The 23470-nt window shown below is 38.5% G+C and overlaps 1 protein-coding gene and 1 long non-coding RNA gene across 4 annotated transcripts; both read right to left on the minus strand.

Moving 5' to 3' along the window:
• Positions 1 to 11511: 11511 nt before the first annotated feature.
• Positions 11512 to 14009, minus strand: LOC140172924 (uncharacterized). The gene is made up of 4 exons (XR_003190496.3): positions 13859 to 14009; positions 13706 to 13759; positions 13480 to 13617; positions 11512 to 11790 (listed from the first exon to the last, which is right to left on the minus strand). It is a non-coding gene; the product is annotated as an uncharacterized lncRNA (long non-coding RNA).
• Positions 14010 to 14180: 171 nt separating this feature from the next.
• On the minus strand, positions 14181 to 21781 carry LOC112777603 (transposon Tf2-1 polyprotein). Of its 3 annotated transcripts, none has more exons than XM_025821985.2 (4): positions 21620 to 21780; positions 21467 to 21520; positions 21241 to 21383; positions 14181 to 18810 (listed from the first exon to the last, which is right to left on the minus strand). In XM_025821985.2, the coding sequence occupies exon 4, from the start codon at positions 18801 to 18803 to the stop codon at positions 14316 to 14318; it is 4488 nt and encodes a 1495-aa protein (XP_025677770.2). In that variant the 5' UTR covers positions 18804 to 18810; positions 21241 to 21383; positions 21467 to 21520; positions 21620 to 21780; the 3' UTR covers positions 14181 to 14315. The 3 variants fall into 3 exon arrangements, 1 of the variants encoding a protein (XP_025677770.2); XR_011877608.1 differs by lacking the exon at positions 14181 to 18810 and adding an exon at positions 19273 to 19551 and having other exon boundaries at positions 21620 to 21781; XR_003190495.3 differs by lacking the exon at positions 14181 to 18810 and adding an exon at positions 19273 to 19551 and having other exon boundaries at positions 21241 to 21378.
• Between the last annotated feature and the right edge of the window lie 1689 nt (positions 21782 to 23470).

The raw sequence follows: 23470 nt of genomic DNA on the forward strand, positions 1-23470 counted from the left end.
ACATCATATTTACTCTTTTTTTGATATTTCACTAATTTGAGCATTGGAGTGTTTTTTGTAAGTACCACACTTGGGTTTGAGTTTACGAGGCTACTTCCCATAAGAGGTTTAAAGAGTTCATCGAATAGCCCGAAGCCAACCTATAGCACGGAAGAGTATCCTTATCAGAACATTTAGCGTCCACTGTGGGGCACGAGTTTAATTAACCCCACGACGATTTTGTCTCGCTTTTTTGTAGGATCATGGCCGATGATACTACCCCCCAACCCCCTCCTCCAATTCATGACGAGTTGGTAGTCATGAATGCTGCTCTCTAAGCCGAAGTAACAAAGATGGCCGATCTATTAGCACGAAATGGAAAGCCCGGCATTGGAGATCCCAACAATGTGCTCTCAAATGATGTACGACTTCGAAACACAGACCCTCAGGAGATCACTTCTCCAAAGGAAAAGCTAACAATATCCAATCCCTTTTCCGAAGATATTATGAAATTCCAGATGCCAAAGAACTTCGTGTTACCTACCACGCTGAAGTCCTATGAAGGATTCGGAAACCCTTGTATCCACATTACCAAGTTCCAATCAATGATATTTTTTAATAGTGCTGCTGACCCAATACTTTGTCGATCTTTTCCAACTTTTTTAGATGGTGCTGCCTTACTTTAGTTTTCCATATTACCTGTAGGTTCAATTTCTTGTGTTGAAGAGTTGACAAGATCTTTCATTGACTACTTTTTCGCCTCGAAGATATATATACACGGATAAGACTATTTAAGCACTATCAAACAGGGACAGCACGAGAGCTTGAAGGACTACATGACACGGTTCACCAAGGCAACCATGGAGATCCCAGACCTCAGTCCAGAAGTCCATTTACACGCACTCAAAAGCGGCTTCCGTCCAGGGAAGTTTCAAGAAACCATAGCGATGACCAAGCCAAAAACAATGGCAGAATTCCGAGAAAAAAAAACCTCGGGACAAATGGAGATCGAAGAACTCCGTGAAGCTCGGCGCATGGAAAAACAATAACCGCACCAAGACGAAAAAAGACTGCCCAGACCTCAAAGCAAGGACCTCAAAAAACCCTTCAAGCTAACACCAAAATTCGACTCATACACTAAGTTCAACACAAAAAGAGAGGATATAATTAAAGAAATCGTACATAGCAAGCTTATAAAGCCGTTGAGCAAAGCAGGAACATATTAGGACCAGAAGTATGTAGATAGGAGCAAACACTGTGCATTTTATCAAAAGTACGATCATACCATCGATGAATGCATAGTAGCCAAGGACCTATTGGAAAGGTTAGCCAAACAGGGCCTACTGGATAAATATGTCATCTCTAGAAGCCAGAAAGAAACAACAAGCAGAGACACTGACAAGCCTAATTATAGTTCATACCACAAGGACAAAGGAACTTGGCATGGAATGGTTGAATCTCATGCTTCAAAAGGAGTAATAAATTACATTTTGGGAGGTTTTACAGGAGGAGGAGCAACAAATACAGCAAGAAAAAGGAGTTACCGAGCCATGATGACAATGGACGGATCTTGCCAAGAGACATATGCTCCACTTCCAGCTGAACGAATTGCCTTCGACGCCTCCGATTTTAAGTCGCAATGTCCGAACTTAGATGACCTGGTGGTAATTTTGATACACATGAGAGAATCGACAGTCAAGAAGGTCCTACTTGACCCTAGGAGCAACGCCGATGTGTTGTTCTACTCCACTTTCAAAAAGATGCAACTCAACGATAAGGCCCTGCAACTCTCAACCAAAGAATTGGTAGGGTTCTCCGGAGAAAGGGTACTTGTATCAGGTTATGTATGGTTAAGAACAACACTAGAGGAGTCTCCGAACTCAAAAATCTTAGATATCCAATTTTTGGTGGTTGATTGTGCTAATCCATATAGTATCATTTTGGAACGTCCATCTCTTAACTCTTTTGGAGCTATTGTTTTCACAGTTCACCTTTGTGTAAAGTTTTCTGTGTAGGACAATATCGTTGCAACAGTTCATGCCGACCATAAAGAAGCTCGGCAATGCTACAATGCGGGCTTAAAGACCGTACCAAAGGAAACCATCCCAAGAGTTAACTCTTTCTACAATACAGAGAACATCCAAACTCTGGCCGAGCTGGACCCTCGGAACAATACCAATCGACCCTGCTCTAACGAATGACCTGCAAAAGGTACAATTAGTAGAAGCCGACCAATTTATTAACATTAGTTCTGTTTTCTCTGCAGGAACAAAACAACACCTTGTTGAGCTACTAAGATCCAACTTTGACCTTTTTGCATGGACGCCTGCAGACATGCCAGGAATCAATCCAAACTTTATATGCCACAAGCTGATAGTCAATCCAATGTGACAGAAAAAGCAGAACTTGGGCACAGACAGAAAGGAGAAACGCAGTAGTAACAGAGACACAAAAGTTTCTCAATGCAGGTTTTATCCGAGAACTCAGATTCTCATCATGGTTAGCAAATGTGGTTATGGTAAAAAAGAGCTCGAGAAAATGGCGCATGTGTGTGGATTTTACGGACCTGAACAAAGCATGTCCAAAGGATTCCTATCCACTGCCGAATATTGATAAAGTGGTAGATGATACCTCGGGGTTTCAAGTGTTCAGTTTCAAGGATGCCTATTCCGGCTATAATCAAATACTATTGCACCCAGATGATAAGGACAAGACAACATTCATAACCAATCACGGTACTTTTTGTTATAAAGTCATACCTTTTGGATTGAAAAATGCAGGGACTACTTACCAACGATTGATGGAAAAAGTCTTCAAAGACCAGATTAGGAAAAACATTGAAATATATGTCGATGACATGGTAGTCAAATCAAGTTCGGAGGAACAATATAAAGCTGACCTTACCGAAATCTTACAACAACTCCGAAAATACAATATGAGACTAAATCCGAAGAAATGCGCATTTGGAGTACATGGAGGCAAATTTCTCGGATTCTTGCTAAGACACAGAGGAATAGAAGCCAAGCCTGAAAAAATCAGGCTATTATATAAATGCAGTCACCTCAGGCAATCAAGAAAGCACAGCAATTCACAGGCCGCCTTGCAGCCCTGTCATGTTTCCTGCCTGCGGCAGCTGCAAAATCATATCATTTCTTCAATACCTTGAGGAAAGTTGAGAAGTTTGTCTGGATAGACGACTATGAAAAAGCTTTTACCGAATTTAAAATTCTCCTCAGTTCACCACCTATACTTCAGAAACCTCAGCAAGGTAAGCCATTCTACTTGTATCTTTCAATTTCAACTAACACGATCAGTTTTGTACTTGTAACAGAAATAGGAAAAAAACAACATCCACTATACTTTGTGAGCAAAGTTCTGTAGAATGCAGAAATAAGGTACCCAACAATAGAGAAGCTGGAATTTAGCTTAATAATTACAGCTCGGTATTTGCGATATTATTTTCAAGCTCACCAAATAATAGTTCAAACCGGCCAGCCGTTACGACAGATATTGGCAAGACCGAATCTAGCAGGACGACTCACAAAGTGGTCAATAGAACTTTCAGAATTTGAGATCTATTATCAATCATGAGGGTCACCCAAGGCACAAGCATTAGCCGACTTTATTTCAGAATTCACCACTTCACATAATCTGCCCCCCGAATGGGAGCTATATGTAGATAGGGCATCAAATGAAAGTGGGTGTGGAGCTAGAATCCTACTGAAAGATAACATTGGAGTACGTGCCAAACAATCAATAAAATTTCTTTTTCAAACAAGTAATAATCAGACCGAATAGGAAGCGTTACTAGCCGAGCTAAGACTAGCAAGAAAGGTCGACATCCAAAACCTAAAGGTACAATGTGACTCCTTTCTTGTAGTACAGCAAGTAACTGGTCACTTTCAAGTACGAGATCCGCTCCTAGGAAAATATTTGAATACAGCAAAAGATATGATACAATATTTTTAAAATTTTGAAATATCACATATACTTAGAGAACAAAACTTTAGGTTCGATATTTTTTCTAAATTAGCTACTTCCAGAATAAATGATTCAACAGATACTATGTTACATCTCACACTAACAGAACCGATTTTAGGTATCAAACATGTTTTAAGTGTGTCATAGGAAGAAGATTGGCGAAGCCCATATATTCGGTATCTGAAAACCAGAGAAGTGCCAAACAATGAACAACCTAGGTCATTCAAACATAAAGCAAGCTGATACGTGCTTCAAATGTTCGTGATATGAAGAGTTCAAGAGTTATTTAGAATATATTTTAGTTTACATTTCTTAGAATATTTTATTTAATGTATTTTGATTTTGTTTATTTAATTACTAGATTGGGCCTTATGCTTATGGGCTTTAGGGTTTTCTTTGTTTTAACCTAATAAGAGGTTATAAATACCTCCTTAGCTATTGTAGTCGTAGGATAGAATTTTTAGAGGTTTAAAAACCCCTTTTTGGTTTCGTGATGAAACCATGGTGTGGACAATTGAGGTTGAGGAGTCCCTCTCTTGTTGCATCGGGGAATTGGGTAGAAGGTTGAGGAGTCCCTTCGATTCAATTTCCAAATTATGACGTTGACAAGTTAGGTTGAGGAGTCCCTTTCTTGTTGCGTCAAGAAATTGGGTAGAAAGCAGAGTGATTCTCTTTGTACTCAATTTCAACTTATCTTTTTGTTTCTATTTTAATTTCAATGTATCTTTTTATTCAGTTTGAATTCTTATTTTCTTATTTATCTTTTATTTCCGTATCATAAGCTATTACACTATCATGGGAAATGACCTATACAAACAAGGCTTCTCTCGACCATTACTGAAATGCCTCAAACCATCAGAAGCAGAAGCAGCCATAGCCGAGGTTCATGATGGCATTTGTGGGTTGTGGCCACCACACTAAAAGAACGGAGCTTGGCCACGAAAATCTTACAAGCAGGGTACTACTGGCCGAGCTTGCGTAAAGATTCCATGAACAAATTAAAGTACAGAAATGTGACGCATGCCAAAAATATGCACCACTCATTCACAGTCCAGCCGAACTATTGCAAACTCCAGATGTTAGCTGGCCTTTTTACAAATGGGGGATGGACATTCTAGGACCATTTCCAATATTTCTAGGACAGGTAAAATTTCTATTAGTAGCAATTGATTATTTTACTAAGTGGGTAGAGGCGCAACCGCTTGCAAAAATAACCTCGAACAAGGTACACAGTTTTATCTGAAAATTAATCATATGTAGATATGGCTTACCTAGAGAAATTATTTCTGATAATGGTTGGCAGTTCATTGATAAAAAAAATTGCATCATTTTTAATTGACCTTCACATTAAGTGTCATTTTTCCTCTATCGAGCACCCGCAAAGTAATGGGCTCGCAGAGCCAGCTAATGAGATCATCTTGTAGGCCTTAAAAAAACTAACAGATACTAAGGGACGTTGGGCCGAGTAATACCGAAAATACTGTGGAGCTAGAATACAACACTACAATCCACAACTAATGAAACCCCGTTCCAGTTAGTACTTTAGCGATCGCTCAAGGTTCAACTCAGACCGAGTACTTTAGCAAAGATGCCAATATGGATACAAAATCAGCCGAATTTGATACAACAAGCGAAGCACGAAGCCTGGCTGAAATTCGACAGAAGTCCATGCAAAATAAGTATAACAAAAAAATACGACCAAGGGTACTACAACAAGGAGATCTAGTGCTGAGACAAATAGAGGAAGTCCAAAGGCCCATAGGATATGGAAAATTAGCAGCAACATGGAAATGACCTTTTCGAGTTTCCAAAGTCATCAGAAACGGGGCTTACTACCTGGAAACCTTAGATAGGACGGCCCTACCCAACACATGGAATATTTCATTATTGAAGTTTTATTATAGTTAATTTCTATTGTAAACAAGTTGGAGTGGGAAGGTACTCTTTTTCCAGGTCACAGGATTTTTTTCCTAAGGAGGGTTTTACTCGAATAGGTTTTAACGAGGCCGACCTCTCCACACCTTTCAAACTGAAAGGTTTTCTCCATATTACAAATGAAGCATTGTTTTTATTTGCTATATTGTTCTATCTAGTAAATTATTTCATCCAAACCAACGCAAATAAAAAAGTTGGATATATATAGTATCTAAGCAACACGCAATAATAAGCATTCAAAAAATGTAAAGTCAAAACCAACATCATAAGTCGGGAACGAGTTCAAACAAACCGAAAATAGATCGGCCACCAAACCAAAGTTTCAAAATACAAACTTATCGAACCATATACATGCAAATTTATCAATCTTTGTTAGAAAGGGGGAGGCACATTTTTGTCATGTTCTTCACTCGCCTCGTCCTCAACAAGCTCGTCATTCACTACGATCTTCGTCACATCAAGTCTCTCGATATCAAACTCGGGTGCAAACACAGCTACCTGGTTCACAGCTCGGTCGAAACCAGCAGCAAACATCTCCAAAACCTCATTTTCTAACTCGTGAATACGACAAGTCATCTTACCCTTGGCCTTGTCATTTTCCTTAATTTCATTTTGCAGAAGGCGGATCTGATCTTAAAGCTTAGCAACCTCCTCCTCCCTATCCTTCATCTTAGAGGCCACATCGATGATCGCATTCTCCTTTTCTTTCATAAATCCCTCCAAATTCACAACTTTTTCAGCAACATGATGCTCTGCACCTAGCAGCTCAGTAGTACGACCAACACACAGTAAATGAGAAGCCACAATCTAGAACAAAAATAAAGGAATAATGAAGCACATATACGAACGGCACAACCCAAATAGCAACAAAAGTGTACCAACTTAGATAAACTTCCCCATCCCTTCCATACCCGTACGGCGAGTCAGCCTCATATTCCCAGGATACTGAGAAACCCTATCAACAAGCTCAGAAATGGGATATTGCTCACTCCAAAGGGATTGAGGGTTCACTCCCTCTTTAAAATCATAAAGCTTTTTCTGCCTCTCAAACAACGACCTATCACCAACACCCTTGTCCTCTTCAGAAAGAATCTCCAGAGACTTCTCTAACTCAACCCTTTTCCTTTTTGGTGAGGGAAGAGGTCGAGCACTGGAGTGAGCAACATCCCTACCGTGCTCTTTCGCTACCGCTGAACCACTGCCATCTTTCTCACTTTTCTTTTTTAGAAAAGATTGCAGCAGAGAAGTAGTTAAATTAGGCACTCTCCCACCTGCAACCAGCAAACAACCAATAGAAAACACAAAAACACATTACCTATATAAGCCTTCAACCCCTCTTTATCATTCTCCTTCTCAAAATTCCACATTTTAGAAATTGATAACAATTCACCAACCACAAAACACTCTATCAAAAAATCTAAAAAGAGATTTTCTTCCTCAATTCTCTCCACATCCTCAAGAATTTGCATTGGTTCTGGGCACCAATACAACGAAAATCTCTCTATCAACTCACCATCCAAATAGAAAGGGTATTTGGTCTCTAATGACCGAATCTTTACAAACATGGATTTGAAACTCTTGAAGGAAGATTTATATAACAAAAACAGGGAACGACTAGGGAAGCTACTAAGGTTAACCCATAAACCTTTTCGCACTCCTTTAGATTGAAATAGAGAAAAGAAAATATTTAGAGACGCGGAAAATTCCAGAAAAGACATCAAACATTCAAAAGCTCGCAGAAAAGCCCATGAGTTTGGGTGTAACTGTGAGGGAGCACAGTTCAGCTGCGTCAGAACCCTTACATTCAAAGTCAGAGAATGAGAATTTCAAATAGAGTTCTGTAAAACAGGGGGTATACATATAAAAGTAAGCCCAGTCCCCCCTCCTCTCACAAACTCTCTCTTTGCTGCAATAAGGAAGAAGTTTCAACGTCGACAGTTGAACCATCCTTGACCAACTTCAGAGCTTTAAGCTCGACAAGTGACTCGTTATCACAGTAGGCTGAAGCACAAGTCTTCACATCAATATTCACCCAGTGATAAATATTTTCACTTTTCACCTCCACCACTTTTTCCTTTTCTTTTTCTCTACCCATCGTCGAAGCAAAAGATACAGAAAAAGACAACAGAACTAACTTTTTGAAATCATGTCTCTTTCACCAGTTAAGCAATAAGACTAGGGTCAAGAGTTTGTGTCTTTTTCCAAGAATGAAAACGGTAATAAAGCATCACTACCCCCTCCCCACTAACTTAGTGGGTAATTCAAAAGGTAACTATTCACATACCTTGGTTAAAGAACGATCCAGATGCTGCTTAGAAAAATACACATGAATTTATTGCAAACCGGCCCACAAGGTACAATCATCATTTGTTATTATTATTATTATTATTATTATTATTATTATTATTATTATTATTATTATTATTATTATTATTGTCGTTATTTCATTGTTCTATCAAAAACCCAAGCTTGAAGAACGACAACGCGCATTGAGCTCAGGGGCTAACATGTCCGCACCTAACCGAGGTATAACTACATGACAAAAGCTCAACTTGCTAAATGTAAGTTCGGCAAGTCAAGCTTGGGGGCTATGTACTGTATCCCAAATACATCGGAAAAACCGAGTTATATCTCGGTAGGACCAAGCAAAATTCAAATAGATAACTGTCCACCGCAACAAACTTCTTCTCCCAAATCTCGCACTTAGTCGGGCAGAATATCTCGAAAATAACCAACAAATATTTCACCTACAACAGCTATAAATTAGAATGCTAGATGACGATAAAGGGCAGAAGAACAAAAAACAGATCACACTACATCATGTTCACTTTCTTTTTTGATATTTCACTGACTTGAGTTTCGGAGTCCTTTTTGCAAGTACCACGCTTGGGTCCGTGTTCACGAGGCTACTTCCCTGCTGGACAATAGGCTTCAAGAGTTCACTGAACAGCCCGAAACTAACCTATAGTACGAAAGAGTATCCTTGCCAGAACAATATTAATCAATTCCGCTAGGGAGACAATGAGGAATCTAAACAATGTGAACAATGGGCTCCGAATTTGACCCAATACAAGGGAAAAAAGTAAGCAAACTCTCCAAATTATCTAAGCCAAAAATCCAAACAGTTGTTTCAAAAAATTAACCATCCTAGTCCTAACTTATCAAAGACATTCACCCAAACAGCCTCTTCCCCCTCAAACCGTTTGCCACCCCCACGCTCATCAATCGTCCCACCTCTCCGCCGTTAGAAGCTCTCTCACCGGCCATTATCATCCACTCTTATAGCCCTCTCTCTCCATTACCGTCGCGGGATCGTCATCAAACAAACATAGTTATTAAAATAATCATCCGGCTACCTAGTGAAATGACCATCCAGTATTTGTTAATTGTATATACTTAAACTGAAACGAACAAAATAACCATCTAATTAAGAATTAAAATAACTATCTATATACCTAATGAATTGAACATCCAGCACATTTGTGGGGTGGAGAGAGTCGACGGCGACGCATGGAAGCAGGGGAGGAGATCCGGCAATGGAGCAGGCACGCAACGACAACTTCGGCTAGGCGAGGTTGTGAATCTACTCTGTGGGCTTCGAACCCGAACGCGTAGCGGCCAGAAATGGAAGAGGAAGAGGAGTCGAATCAGTGGGAGGAAGGGCGGCGACGATGAGGTGCGGCACAGCAGCAACAACGGTACGATGGGGAGGACAGACGACGGGGATAACGTGTGTCTCGAACGATGCGACGAAGGCGGCGGCCTGCGGTGGTCCTGCACGACCAGCGGCGGGTGGGCAGTGGTAACGAGGACGCACGGGGCCGTTGTGGCGCGATCTCCCATTGCTACGGCGCGCAAGCGAAACGTGGAGAGGCTGGACGTCGTCGACGGGAGGCTGGACGGCATCAGCGGGAGGATGGGCGGCGTTGGCAGGGCGGTGTCAGATCAGATAGCAGGGAAGTGCTGCGGCACTAGGGTGACTCTGTGGACCAAAGATCACAAATGGAGAATGGAAGGTTAGCATGATATTGGGAGTAATGGTGACAATTATGATTTGGTTTAATTGTAAATCCTTATTTTTTAAATTTCAAAATCTGAAATAAAAAATAATTACTTTATAATTTGATTTATATTTTGAATTTTAATTTTCTTTTTTACTCCATAGTTTATATTGTTTAGTATTCTCGTTGCCTCCATATGTTTTTCCTATATCAATTTTTGTCCTAAGCCAAATAAATATTTATTTTCATACCAAATACTTCCCACACGCACACCACACCACACCATAAATCCTGGTGAGTACTACAATACCTTTAACATTGTTCCTAAGTTGCTAAAAAAGGTAGATAAATAATATTTAATAAATTTTAAATAATTTATATTTTATTTTAAATATTTTATTTTTTATTTAAAAAGTAAGTTAGACAATTTAAATACCACAACAAAGACACTATAAAATTCACCTAAATCTAAACACTACACTACAACACAACAGTTTACCCCTCCCCCGATAAGAGATAGAAAATGGAACATAAAAAACATATATTTCTTCTTCAACTACTTCAACTCCATTTTAATGGATTTTTCATTTATATAAATTAAATAAATATTTTATTTATTAGAATAAAATATTTTAAAAATTATTACAAAAATACCTCATTTACTCTTATCTCGTTTACACGATAAACGAGATAATTTTTAATATATCTCGTTTACACGATAAATAAGATATATTAATTTTTTCAATTTTCATATATCGCGTTTATAGTGTAAACGAGATATATGTATTTGTAAATATAAAAATATATTTTTTAAAAATAATAAAAATATTAATAATTTAAATTAGACAAAACTCTTAAAAATAGAACAGTTCAAATAATAAGAAAGATTGACGATTTTATATAATGAAGAAAGATCGGCGGTTTTAAAAATGGAACATTATTTATACGTTTATTCCTCCTAACCGTTGAAATGTGTGAAAGCACATAAGTAGTATGTTAAACTGCCCACTATTAATACGGTTATCTTTTTTCTAATTACCCATTATTAACACTATTACTTCTTTCACTACTTCTATCCACTCACGGTTTTTGTAATTAGGATTTACACAAAATTAATTCAAATAATACTTGAAATATATAATTTAAATTTAAAAATTAATACTTAAAAGAGTACATAAAAAATTTAAAAATTTTGTCCAGTAAAAATTATATATCAATTAAAAATTTAATAAACAAATTATATCTCAATTAAAAAGTTAAATTATTATTTAAATTAATTTAGTGTAAATCCTAATAAAAAATCGTCAGTTGATAGAAGTAGTAAAAGAAGCAAAAGTGTTAATAATGGATAACCGTATTAATTGTAACACCCTACTACACAGTGTTTTATGCTTAAGTCATAGAACAGAGGTAGTGTGGTATTACAGACCTTTAATAGTAAGGATATACATATAATACTGAAAGAAATAATATACTAGGAGCCTTGAAACAGAGCGGGTAAACAAAAATCGCAAAATAAAAAGCGCAACGCTCAAGGAATAGGATTACTTGCGTGCTAAGAAACCTAATAGGAACATGATAAAACAATAAACGAAGGGATAAAAAAAAGCCAAAGAACAGCATAACTAGCCTCTGACTCAGCCTGCGAAGCTAAGGCTGGCCGGAGGATACATATATACATATAAACATACATAAGTGTCCCCAAAATATACCAAAATACCAAAGTAAACTCCTATCTCTCCCTCAACCTCTTAAGAGAAGCAGCATACATAAGTTACTTGGAGAGTAAGCTACACATATATATACATATACACAAATAGAAACCAAAATACACCCAAGGACTACTTCGCTTTCCAGAATCCAGACGCTTAGCGAGGAGCCTCTCGACCTGCATCTGAAAAACAACAATACAATATGGAATGAGAACCGGAGGTTCTCAGCATGGTAAAAGTGCCACGCGTATAAGAAATACGGTCCTGAGAATGCCATAGGCAATCCTAGAACTCCGTTATTCAATTATCCAACTTAAGTACTAAACAGAAGCCATAAACAGGGGTAGGTATTCTAAATCTGCCTAACTTACTCAAGTTCAAGCTTAACCTAACACCAAACCATTTCCTCCGTTTCCTCCATCCTTTCATCATTCAGAATGCAACAGAAACAAGCAACCAAACAAGTTCACGCACAAGTAATGATCAAATAGTACAAATAGCAAGTATAACAAATAGCAGGTAATATATATCAATTAGGCATACCCAGGAAATGCATAGCAATCAATACAAACAAATGCATATGATGCATGTCTGTCCTATGGCTGATGGGGCCCATCTGTCGGTTATCCAGCCAACCTGACAAGTCCGAAAACCTTAGACTGTCCCCCGTCGCGCATCCCCAAGAGTCTATGCATAGAGTTCACATTCAATCATCATATAATCACTCAATGGGGGCTATCCATACCCGGGAGTTTATACGTGCCCGGTCACCCTTACGACGTAGGGTCAACAGAGTATCGAGATTCAACCTGGAACACGTGGTGGCGAGCCACAGTTCTTACCCAGGAAAACTCGTATCTCAGATATCATTATTCATAAGCCATGGCAATTATCATCAATACATCATCAAGTATCAAACCTTAACATTAAACTTCATTAACATCCTTATTTTCTTCATAAAAGCCACTATTTACAACTTTCTTCACCTTCAAGTTATCTTATTTTCCTAGCTTCTTTTACCTACTGGACCTAGAACCATGCTTTAAGCCTTAAAAGGAAGAAAATGGAGGTTTAGAAGTGGAAAATTTGTTTAAAAACATTCAAAACCGGTTTGGTCACCCTGAACTCAGATTTAAACACTAAACTTGCAACGTCCATAACTTTCTCCACAAAATTCCGTTTTTCACAGAGTTGATATCAATCAAAAGCTCTTGAAACTATCTTTTATTTGCAACAAACCACAACCCAATCCAAAATTTGAGGAGAATATTATGGATGTCTAAAGTTCATCAAAATTTGGTTTTAACCACTTTCAACAAAACCTCTTTTTCTCCAACTTAAGTTTCTTACCATTTAAAACTTGCATTGTAAAACCATATCAACTCAATTCATCAACAACCATTACCAATATAATCTTTAATCAACTCAACCAACCTAGAACATCAAAATTATCCACTTTTACCTCATACATCAATAACTTTTCCTTTGTTCACATCAATTCTTCACCTATACCAATTCTCATCATATATTTATCAACCTTCCATCAACATATACTAATTAAATGCCATTAACATAAGTCAATTCTTCATACATGTTAATCCATCAACTTGACATAACAACCATTTATTAACAATCACCAACCATAATTCATCAATATCAACTTCAATATAACCCATTATAAGCAAGTCCAAAAGCATGAAATTAATAACATCAATACCTCAAAATTCCAATCTATGTTCATCAACAATTTACTCCAACAACATTACAAACTACTCATTAAATGCAATTAACAGTTCAACTTATCCTATGGTTCCTCTAACCTAAGTTTTCACAACACCGTAAATATTAAACGTGCGAAACTTAAACCATACCTTGGCCGGTCACTTAGTTCACCCAAGGCAGCCTCACAACTCAAAATTACAGCCCCTCCAAACTCAAACAAACAGCCCCAAACCAAGCTTGATCACCAACAAGCCTCCAACAAGCATCAACATTCACATACACACTACCTAAACTACAATTAACACATCCAAACATAACAACTCAATACCCAAATTCCTAAATTCAGAAATTTTATTAGGGTTTGAGATCTCTTACCTTTACCCACTGATCCTTGGGCAATACCCACAAGAAATCAAGTCTAGTGGACCCCTAAAACATAAAAATCATAAAGGAATTGAGTTTCTCAAATCTTAAACTCGAAATTCATATACCAGCAGAAATGGGGCTAGGAAAAACCGATTCACTTACTGTTTTGTTTGGATAGAATTGAAGAGCTCGACGAGCCCGACGCGTGGCCGCAAACGGTGCGGCGATCAGAGCCCGGATGAGGAAGTTATGGTAGTTGGAAGGAATGGTGAGGGTTTGTGAATCTCCTCTCCCCCCCCCCCTTGCTGTAATGGCGTCGCAGCAGCTTATGAGGAAGAAAAGAGCTGCTGCCTCATTTAAGTGTTTGGGTCCGGTTGAACCCACGGGCCCGGTTTGGGCCCCGGTTCAACCGGTTTGGCCTTTCCGGTCTATTTTTGGGCCAAATTTTCGAAATTGGTATCAAAATTTTTGTTTCGACGAGCTCTATCCTATTTTGATATTAGTTTTGTATTTTTAGCTTTCCTAATTAAAATTCAATTTATTAACTAATAATTTACTGATTTTTGCGGGGTTTACATCCTACCCACCTAATTAGGAATTTTGTCCTCAAAATTCAAAGTTAGTTACCTAAAAAGAGGTGTGGGTAGTCCTTTCGCATCTCTGATTCAAGCTCCCAGGTATGTTCTTCAACACCAGCCCGACTCCAAGCTACTTTCACCAAAGAAACTTCCTTACCGCGTAAACGCTTGATGCTTGTATCGTCAATCCTAACCGGAGTTACTGGGAGCGTCAGGTCTTCTCTCACTTGGACTGATTCCGGTTCTAGGACATGACTAGGATCAAAAGTGTATTTACGAAGCTGTGATACATGAAACACATCATGCAGGTTCGAAAGATGTGGTGGTAACGCGATCCTATACGCCACTGGTCTAATTCTCTTCAGGATTTCAAACGGCCCAATGTAACGGGGATTTAACTTCTTGGTTTTGATGGATCTCCCTATTCCAGTGGTTGGAGTAACCTTTAAGAAGACGTGCTCTCCTTCCTCAAATTCTAGAGGCTTCCGTCTTCGGTCTGCATAGCTCTTCTGACGGCTTTGAGCTTCAAGCATTCGACTCCGGATTCTCTTTATTTGCTCAGTGGTTTCACTTACCATTTCAGGTCCTATCATGCTCTTTTCTCCTGCTTCGTACCAACATAATGGAGACTGGCATTTTCTTCCATACAAAGCCTCATATGGAGCCATTCCAATACTTGCATGATAGCTATTGTTATAAGCAAATTCTACCAGAGGCATATATCGATCCCAGCTCGCCGGTTGATCCAAAACACAAGCTCTTAACATGTCTTCCAAGGTTTGTATTGTTCTTTCTGATTGGCCATCCGTCTGAGGATGATAGGCAATGCTTAGGCTTAATTGAGTGCCAAAAGCTCGCTGAAAAGCACCCCAGAACCGTGATGTAAAGCGAGGATCTCTATCCGATACAATGGTGGAAGGTACGCCATGTAACCTCACAATCTCCTTTATGTATAAGCGCGCCAACTCCTCCATAGTGCAGCTTATCCGAATAGGCAGAAAATGAGCTGACTTGGTTAGTCGGTCTATGACTACCCAAATGGCATCACAACCTGTCCGAGTTCTTGGTAAGCCCAATACAAAATCCATAGCAATGCTTTCCCATTTCCACTGTGGAATCTCCAAAGGTTGAAGGGTTCCTGCTGGCTTTTGGTGTTCAATCTTAACTTTCTGACAAGTTAGGCATTTAGAAACATGTAACGCCACATCATTTTTCATTCCTGGCCACCAGAACATCGTCTTTAAGTCTTGGTACATCTTAGTGCTTCCAGGATGAATGGAGAACCCGCTCTTATGAGCTTCCTCCAATATGTTATGTCGCAAATCCCCGACATCTGGCACAATTATCCGGCCCTTGAACCTCCACAACCCATCTCTATCTTCTGACACTCTCCATTGCTTGCCTTTCTCAATCGCCGGCAAAATCTTATACAATTCTTGGTCATTCTGATGAGCCTTTATCAGTTCAGCCTTGAAGTCGCTTGAGATCTGTAATTGGCTTAGGCATAAAGTCCCAAACTCCTCTCTGATTCCCAGTTTCAATCCTTGGAAGGCTCTCAACAACTCTTCCTCTCTTAGCATCATCCAAGCAGCACATAGAGATTTCCTACTCAAGGCATCCGCCACTACATTCGCCTTTCCCGGATGATAGTTTAGCTCGAAGTCATAATCTTTCAGAAGTTCCATCCACCTCCTCTGACGCATATTCAATTCTTTTTGTTCAAACAGGTACTTCAGACTCTTATGGTCCGAGAAGACTTGAAATTTCACTCCATAGAGATAATGCCTCCAAATCTTCAAGGCAAAGACAACGGCTGCAAGTTCCAAATCATGAGTCGGATAGTTTCTTTCATGAGGTCTTAACTGACGTGAGGCATAAGCTACAACCTTATGATGCTGCATCAACACGCATCCTAAACCTTTCAAGGACGCATCACAGTACACCTCGAATGGTTCTCTCGGCTCAGGCAACACTAATACAGGGGCGGTAGTCAATATCTGCTTTAAGGCAAGGAAACTCTCCTCACACTCGGGAGTCCACACGAAAGGAACATCTTTCCTGGTCAGCTTCGTTAAAGGTAAAGCGAGCTGTGAAAATCCTTTGATGAACCTTCGATAATAACCCGCCAAGCCTAAGAAACTCCTGATTTCCGTCACCGAAGTTGGCCGCTCCCAATTCATCACCGCCTCAACCTTAGCGGGATCCACTGCTATTCCTTGTTTACTTACCACATGACCAAGAAATTTCACCTCAGACTTCCAGAACTCACACTTGGATAGCTTGGCACACAACTTCCTATCCTTCAGAATTTGTAGCACTGTTCGCAAGTGTTCAGCATGCTCATCCTCAGTCTTAGAATAGATAAGAATGTCGTCAATAAACACAACAACAAACTTATCCAGATATGGATGGAAAATTCTGTTCATGTAATCCATGAATATCGCCGGAGCGTTAGTTAGTCCGAAAGACATAACGGTATATTCATAGTGACCATAGCGCGTTCTGAAGGCAGTTTTGGGAATGTCCTCATCTCTGACCCTTATCTGGTGGTATCCGGATCGTAGATCAATTTTAGAGAACACGCTAGCTCCCTGTAATTGGTCCATCAAGTCATCAATCCTTGGCAACGGATATTTATTCTTCACTGTAACTTTATTTAGCTGCCTATAGTCAACACATAAGCGCATGCTTCCATCTTTCTTTTTCACCAGTAATACTGGTGCACCCCACGGGGATACACTTGGTCGGATAAAATTTTTACCCAACAGATCCTCCAGTTGAGACTTCAATTCGGCCATTTCTAGAAGCGACATCCTGTAAGGAGCACTCGAGATTGGTCCGGCCCCAGGTACTAAATCAATAGCAAACTCAACTTCCCGTTTTGGTGGAAATTCATCAATATCATCAGGGAACACCTCCGGAAACTCACACACAACTGGGATTTGTTCCAAATCTTGATCATCACCCGAAACACCCGCAGCTAGCAACAATATCCCCTGACATTCAGCCCCAGAACAGTTCACCATCATGGAATTCAAGTAGTAGTTATTCACTACAACCGGCCCTTCAGTGTCTTCAGGCATGAAATACACTGTTTTCGCCGAGCAATCTAATAGAACTCGGTTCTTGGATAACCAGTCCAATCCCAGAATGAGATCAAGACCAGTCATCGGCAAACAAATTAAGTTATGCACGAAATCATGCCCTTGTACTCGAAAAGGAACTTGGGGGCACCCTAACCTAGTCACCATAGCCTCATGGGTAGCATTGTATACCTTTAAATCATACCGCAGTACTACTACTTTCAATCCTAGCTCATCAGCCTTCTCAAATGCAATAAAAGTATGTGAAGCTCCAGAATCAAACAAAGCATTCAAAGTTTTACCCGTCATCTCACATTTACCTCGGATCAATGCCTCTGACCCCTCAGCGCCTATAGAAGAAGTAGTGTATACCCTTCCTGGTTGCTGCACCCTGCCTGTCTCATATCTCTTCTTCTCGGGGCAACTACTAGCCAAGTGTCCCGGCTGCCCACAGGAGTAACAGACTCCAGTCCCAAACCTACATTGTCCTGAATGATACTTTCCACATCTGTGGCAACTCATATCCTGCTGTGGCTGCTTACCCTGTCTCCTTCCCTGATTAGCATTGGTATTAGGCCTCCTGGAGTTGCCTTGCCCCTGATTATTCTGAGGAACAAAGCTACCACGCTTGAACTGTCTGCCTCTGGGTGCAAAATTTCTCCCTGTGGTCCTCTGGAATGGCATCCTCAGACCCCCTTTTTCTGCTGTAGCCCTTCTAACACAATCCTCTGCCACCCTGCTCCTATTTACCAACTCAGAAAACACCCGAATCTGCATAGGCACCACACAGCTCTGAATGTCACTCCTAAGGCCTCCTTCATACTTTATGCATTTCCACTCAGCAAAGTCCTCAGGAGCTCCCTGACAGATGCGTGAGAAGCGGCACAATTCCTCAAACTTACTGGTATACTCAGTGATGGTCATCTGTCCCTGTTTAAGCTGAAGCAGTTCGAGTTCTCTGGCATTTCTAACTGAAGTAGGGAAATATTTTTTATAGAATTCATCTCGGAACAACTCCCAAGATATCACAATCCCATCAGGTTGCAGAATGCGCCTCATGCCCTGCCACCAGTGCTGAGCTTCACCATGCAACTGATAGGTCCCAAACTCAACCCACTGCTCATCAGGAACCTGCTGAGCCTGTAACGCCCGCTCAATGGCCTGTATCCAGTTATCGGCATCGGTAGGATTCGAGGTCCCTCTGAAAGTTGGAGGATGAACCTTCAGGAAGGAATGTAGTGACATAGGACCATTCTCACCATTATTGCCATTATTTCCAGTATTAATTTGATTTCCCAGGGCTTCAGCTGTTGCTTGCATTGCTGCTGCCATATTGCCTAATGCAGCCATGAAGTCTATAGGGTTAGGAGTATTTCCTGATGCTTCAGGCATAGCATTGCCTATTCGGCCTCTACCTCGCCCGCGTCCGCGTCCGCGAGTAGACATCTGGTCCCTATACACACCAAACAAGTGATATCAAGTTGATCAGTCTCAATATCTCAAGTTCAGTGCTTTAAGTCCCAAATGCATGCTCATGAACGTTTATGCCACATATATCAATTAGATATCCTAATAGCACATAAACACATACACAGAGAATGCACAAAAGTACAATCAGTCCGTCCTCAGGCTCTATAGGAACGAACTGCTCTGATACCATAATGTAACACCCTACTACACAGTGTTTTATGCTTAAGTCATAGAACAGAGGTAGTGTGGTATTACAGACCTTTAATAGTAAGGATATACATATAATACTGAAAGAAATAATATACTAGGAGCCTTGAAACAGAGCGGGTAAACAAAAATCGCAAAATAAAAAGCGCAACGCTCAAGGAATAGGATTACTTGCGTGCTAAGAAACCTAATAGGAACATGATAAAACAATAAACGAAGGGATAAAGAAAAGCCAAAGAACAGCATAACTAGCCTCTGACTCAGCCTGCGAAGCTAAGGCTGGCCGGAGGATACATATATACATATAAACATACATAAGTGTCCCCAAAATATACCAAAATACCAAAGTAAACTCCTATCTCTCCCTCAACCTCTTAAGAGAAGCAGCATACATAAGTTACTTGGAGAGTAAGCTACACATATATATACATATACACAAATAGAAACCAAAATACACCCAAGGACTACTTCGCTTTCCAGAATCCAGACGCTTAGCGAGGAGCCTCTCGACCTGCATCTGAAAAACAACAATACAATATGGAATGAGAACCGGAGGTTCTCAGCATGGTAAAAGTGCCACGCGTATAAGAAATACGGTCCTGAGAATGCCATAGGCAATCCTAGAACTCCGTTATTCAATTATCCAACTTAAGTACTAAACAGAAGCCATAAACAGGGGTAGGTATTCTAAATCTGCCTAACTTACTCAAGTTCAAGCTTAACCTAACACCAAACCATTTCCTCCGTTTCCTCCATCCTTTCATCATTCAGAATGCAACAGAAACAAGCAACCAAACAAGTTCACGCACAAGTAATGATCAAATAGTACAAATAGCAAGTATAACAAATAGCAGGTAATATATATCAATTAGGCATACCCAGGAAATGCATAGCAATCAATACAAACAAATGCATATGATGCATGTCTGTCTTATGGCTGATGGGGCCCATCTGTCGGTTATCCAGCCAACCTGACAAGTCCGAAAACCTTAGACTGTCCCCCGTCGCGCATCCCCAAGAGTCTATGCATAGAGTTCACATTCAATCATCATATAATCACTCAATGGGGGCTATCCATACCCGGGAGTTTATACGTGCCCGGTCACCCTTACGACGTAGGGTCAACAGAGTATCGAGATTCAACCTGGAACACGTGGTGGCGAGCCACAGTTCTTACCCAGGAAAACTCGTATCTCAGATATCATTATTCATAAGCCATGGCAATTATCATCAATACATCATCAAGTATCAAACCTTAACATTAAACTTCATTAACATCCTTATTTTCTTCATAAAAGCCACTATTTACAACTTTCTTCACCTTCAAGTTATCTTATTTTCCTAGCTTCTTTTACCTACTGGACCTAGAACCATGCTTTAAGCCTTAAAAGGAAGAAAATGGAGGTTTAGAAGTGGAAAATTTGTTTAAAAACATTCAAAACCGGTTTGGTCACCCTGAACTCAGATTTAAACACTAAACTTGCAACATCCATAACTTTCTCCACAAAATTCCGTTTTCCACAGAGTTGATATCAATCAAAAGCTCTTGAAACTATCTTTTATTTGCAACAAACCACAACCCAATCCAAAATTTGAGGAGAATATTATGAATGTCTAAAGTTCATCAAAATTTGGTTTTAACCACTTTCAACAAAACCTCTTTTTCTCCAACTTAAGTTTCTTACCATTTAAAACTTGCATTGTAAAACCATATCAACTCAATTCATCAACAACCATTACCAATATAAGCTTTAATCAACTCAACCAACCTAGAACATCAAAATTATCCACTTTTACCTCATACATCAATAACTTTTCCTTTGTTCACATCAATTCTTCACCTATACCAATTCTCATCATATATTTATCAACCTTCCATCAACATATACTAATTAAATGCCATTAACATAAGTCAATTCTTCATACATGTTAATCCATCAACTTGACATAACAACCATTTATTAACAATCACCAACCATAATTCATCAATATCAACTTCAATATAACCCATTATAAGCAAGTCCAAAAGCATGAAATTAATAACATCAATACCTCAAAATTCCAATCTATGTTCATCAACAATTTACTCCAACAACATTACAAACTACTCATTAAATGCAATTAACAGTTCAACTTATCCTATGGTTCCTCTAACCTAAGTTTTCACAACACCGTAAATATTAAACGTGCGAAACTTAAACCATACCTTGGCCGGTCACTTAGTTCACCCAAGGCAGCCTCACAACTCAAAATTACAGCCCCTCCAAACTCAAACAAACAGCCCCAAACCAAGCTTGATCACCAACAAGCCTCCAACAAGCATCAACATTCACATACACACTACCTAAACTACAATTAACACATCCAAACATAACAACTCAATACCCAAATTCCTAAATTCAGAAATTTTATTAGGGTTTGAGATCTCTTACCTTTACCCACTGATCCTTGGGCAATACCCACAAGAAATCAAGTCTAGTGGACCCCTAAAACATAAAAATCATAAAGGAATTGAGTTTCTCAAATCTTAAACTCGAAATTCATATACCAGCAGAAATGGGGCTAGAAAAAACCGATTCACTTACTGTTTTGTTTGGATAGAATTGAAGAGCTCGACGAGCCCGACGCGTGGCCGCAAACGGTGCGGCGATCGGAGCCCGGATGAGGAAGTTATGGTAGTTGGAAGGAATGGTGAGGGTTTGTGAATCTCCTCTCCCCCCTTGCTGTAATGGCGTCGCAGCAGCTTATGAGGAAGAAAAGAGCTGCTGCCTCATTTAAGTGTTTGGATCCGGTTGAACCCACGGGTCCGGTTTGGGCCCCGGTTCAACCGGTTTGGCCTTTCCGGTCTGTTTTTGGGCCAAATTTTCGAAATTGGTATCAAAATTTTTGTTTCGACGAGCTCTATCCTATTTTGATATTAGTTTTGTATTTTTAGCTTTCCTAATTAAAATTCAATTTATTAACTAATAATTTACCGATTTTTGCGGGGTTTACATTAATAGTGGACACTTTTTTTGGTGACTAATAGTGGACACTTTAATGATACTACTTATGTACTTTTACTTATTTCAACTGTTCGAGAAATATACGTGTTAATAGTGTTCTATTTTTAAAACTATCAATCTTCCCTGTTATATAACACTGCCTATCTTTTCTATTATTTGAAATGTTCCATTTTTAAGAGTTTAGTCCAATTTAAATTATTAATATTTTTTATTATTTTCAAAAAAATATTTTTATATTTACAAATACATATATCTCGTTTACACAGTAAACAAAATATATGAAAATTGAAAAAATTCACATACATTTAAAATTATCTTGTTTACATTATAAACGAGATAATAGTAAATGACATATTTATTATAATTTTTAAAATTATTTATTTTAGTAAATAAAATATTTATTTAATTTATATAAACAAAAAATTCCATTTTAACTGCTATCCTATGGCAACATCATATAAAATCATAAAAAAAAAGTATAAATAAAAAATAAAAATATTAAATAATATAAATAATTAATATATCGAATATTCAATTCAATAGGTATGTAAATAATTATGTTCATTATTTTTAATTAGATGGTTATTTTTTTTATTCTATTCATCCCAGCAAATTTTCAACTTATGATTCATTCAAATACCCACATACAGCCCCCACTTTTTCTATTCTCTCCTTTCTTGCCACCAAGTTTTTCTACTACTTCAAAACCCACATCAAACTAAAAAATCATAAAACACATTCGAAGATTGTCTAACAAACAAATTACTTTAAAGAGATCTCATACAACATGAGTTCTCACAAATCGCAATCCGTATAAACACATACAAGTCTTCGTCGTCACCATCTGATATCTAGCGCTAGCCCGAGAACTAAATCAGAAAAATATTCTTGCTAAATCAGAAAAATATTCTCATTAAAACGAAATCATTTCTGAATTAGTGAATTCTCATTATTATTTACCATCATTTCTAAAATCATTAAAATATTCTATTAAATTCATATTTGATAAAGCATATCTACTTAATATATTAAAACTGAGTTTTCCCCCAACTATTAAAGGTGACGTGTCGATCTCTCATGCCTCCGTTTTCCCTCCAAAACGAATAAAATTTTTTTTATTCTAAATTATTTTATTGTAATTATATTATAATTAATACTAAATGAATAGTATATAATTATACTAATTTAACAACATATCTTTATTATAATTATATCAAATCAATATTTAATGCACTATTAAACTACTTATCAATTATTAATTAAAAATATTTTTAATAATTTTAATGATAATAATAATATCAATAATAGTAATAATAATAATAATAAATCTTTGTTATCCGATTCACGATTCACGTATATCAAATAATTTTTTTAAATTATTTTATAAAAAATATCTTTAATATAATTATATTATAATAATATTTAATGAAT

Source organism: Arachis hypogaea, chromosome 19 (genome assembly GCF_003086295.3).
Source record: "Arachis hypogaea cultivar Tifrunner chromosome 19, arahy.Tifrunner.gnm2.J5K5, whole genome shotgun sequence".
In the NCBI taxonomy this organism is placed as follows: domain Eukaryota; kingdom Viridiplantae; phylum Streptophyta; class Magnoliopsida; order Fabales; family Fabaceae; genus Arachis; species Arachis hypogaea.

Excerpts from the sequence above, each read along its gene's own strand:
- LOC112777603 (XM_025821985.2), bottom strand. The coding sequence starts at position 18,803 with ATGTCTACTCGCGGACGCGGACGCGGGCGAGGTAGAGGCCGAATAGGC.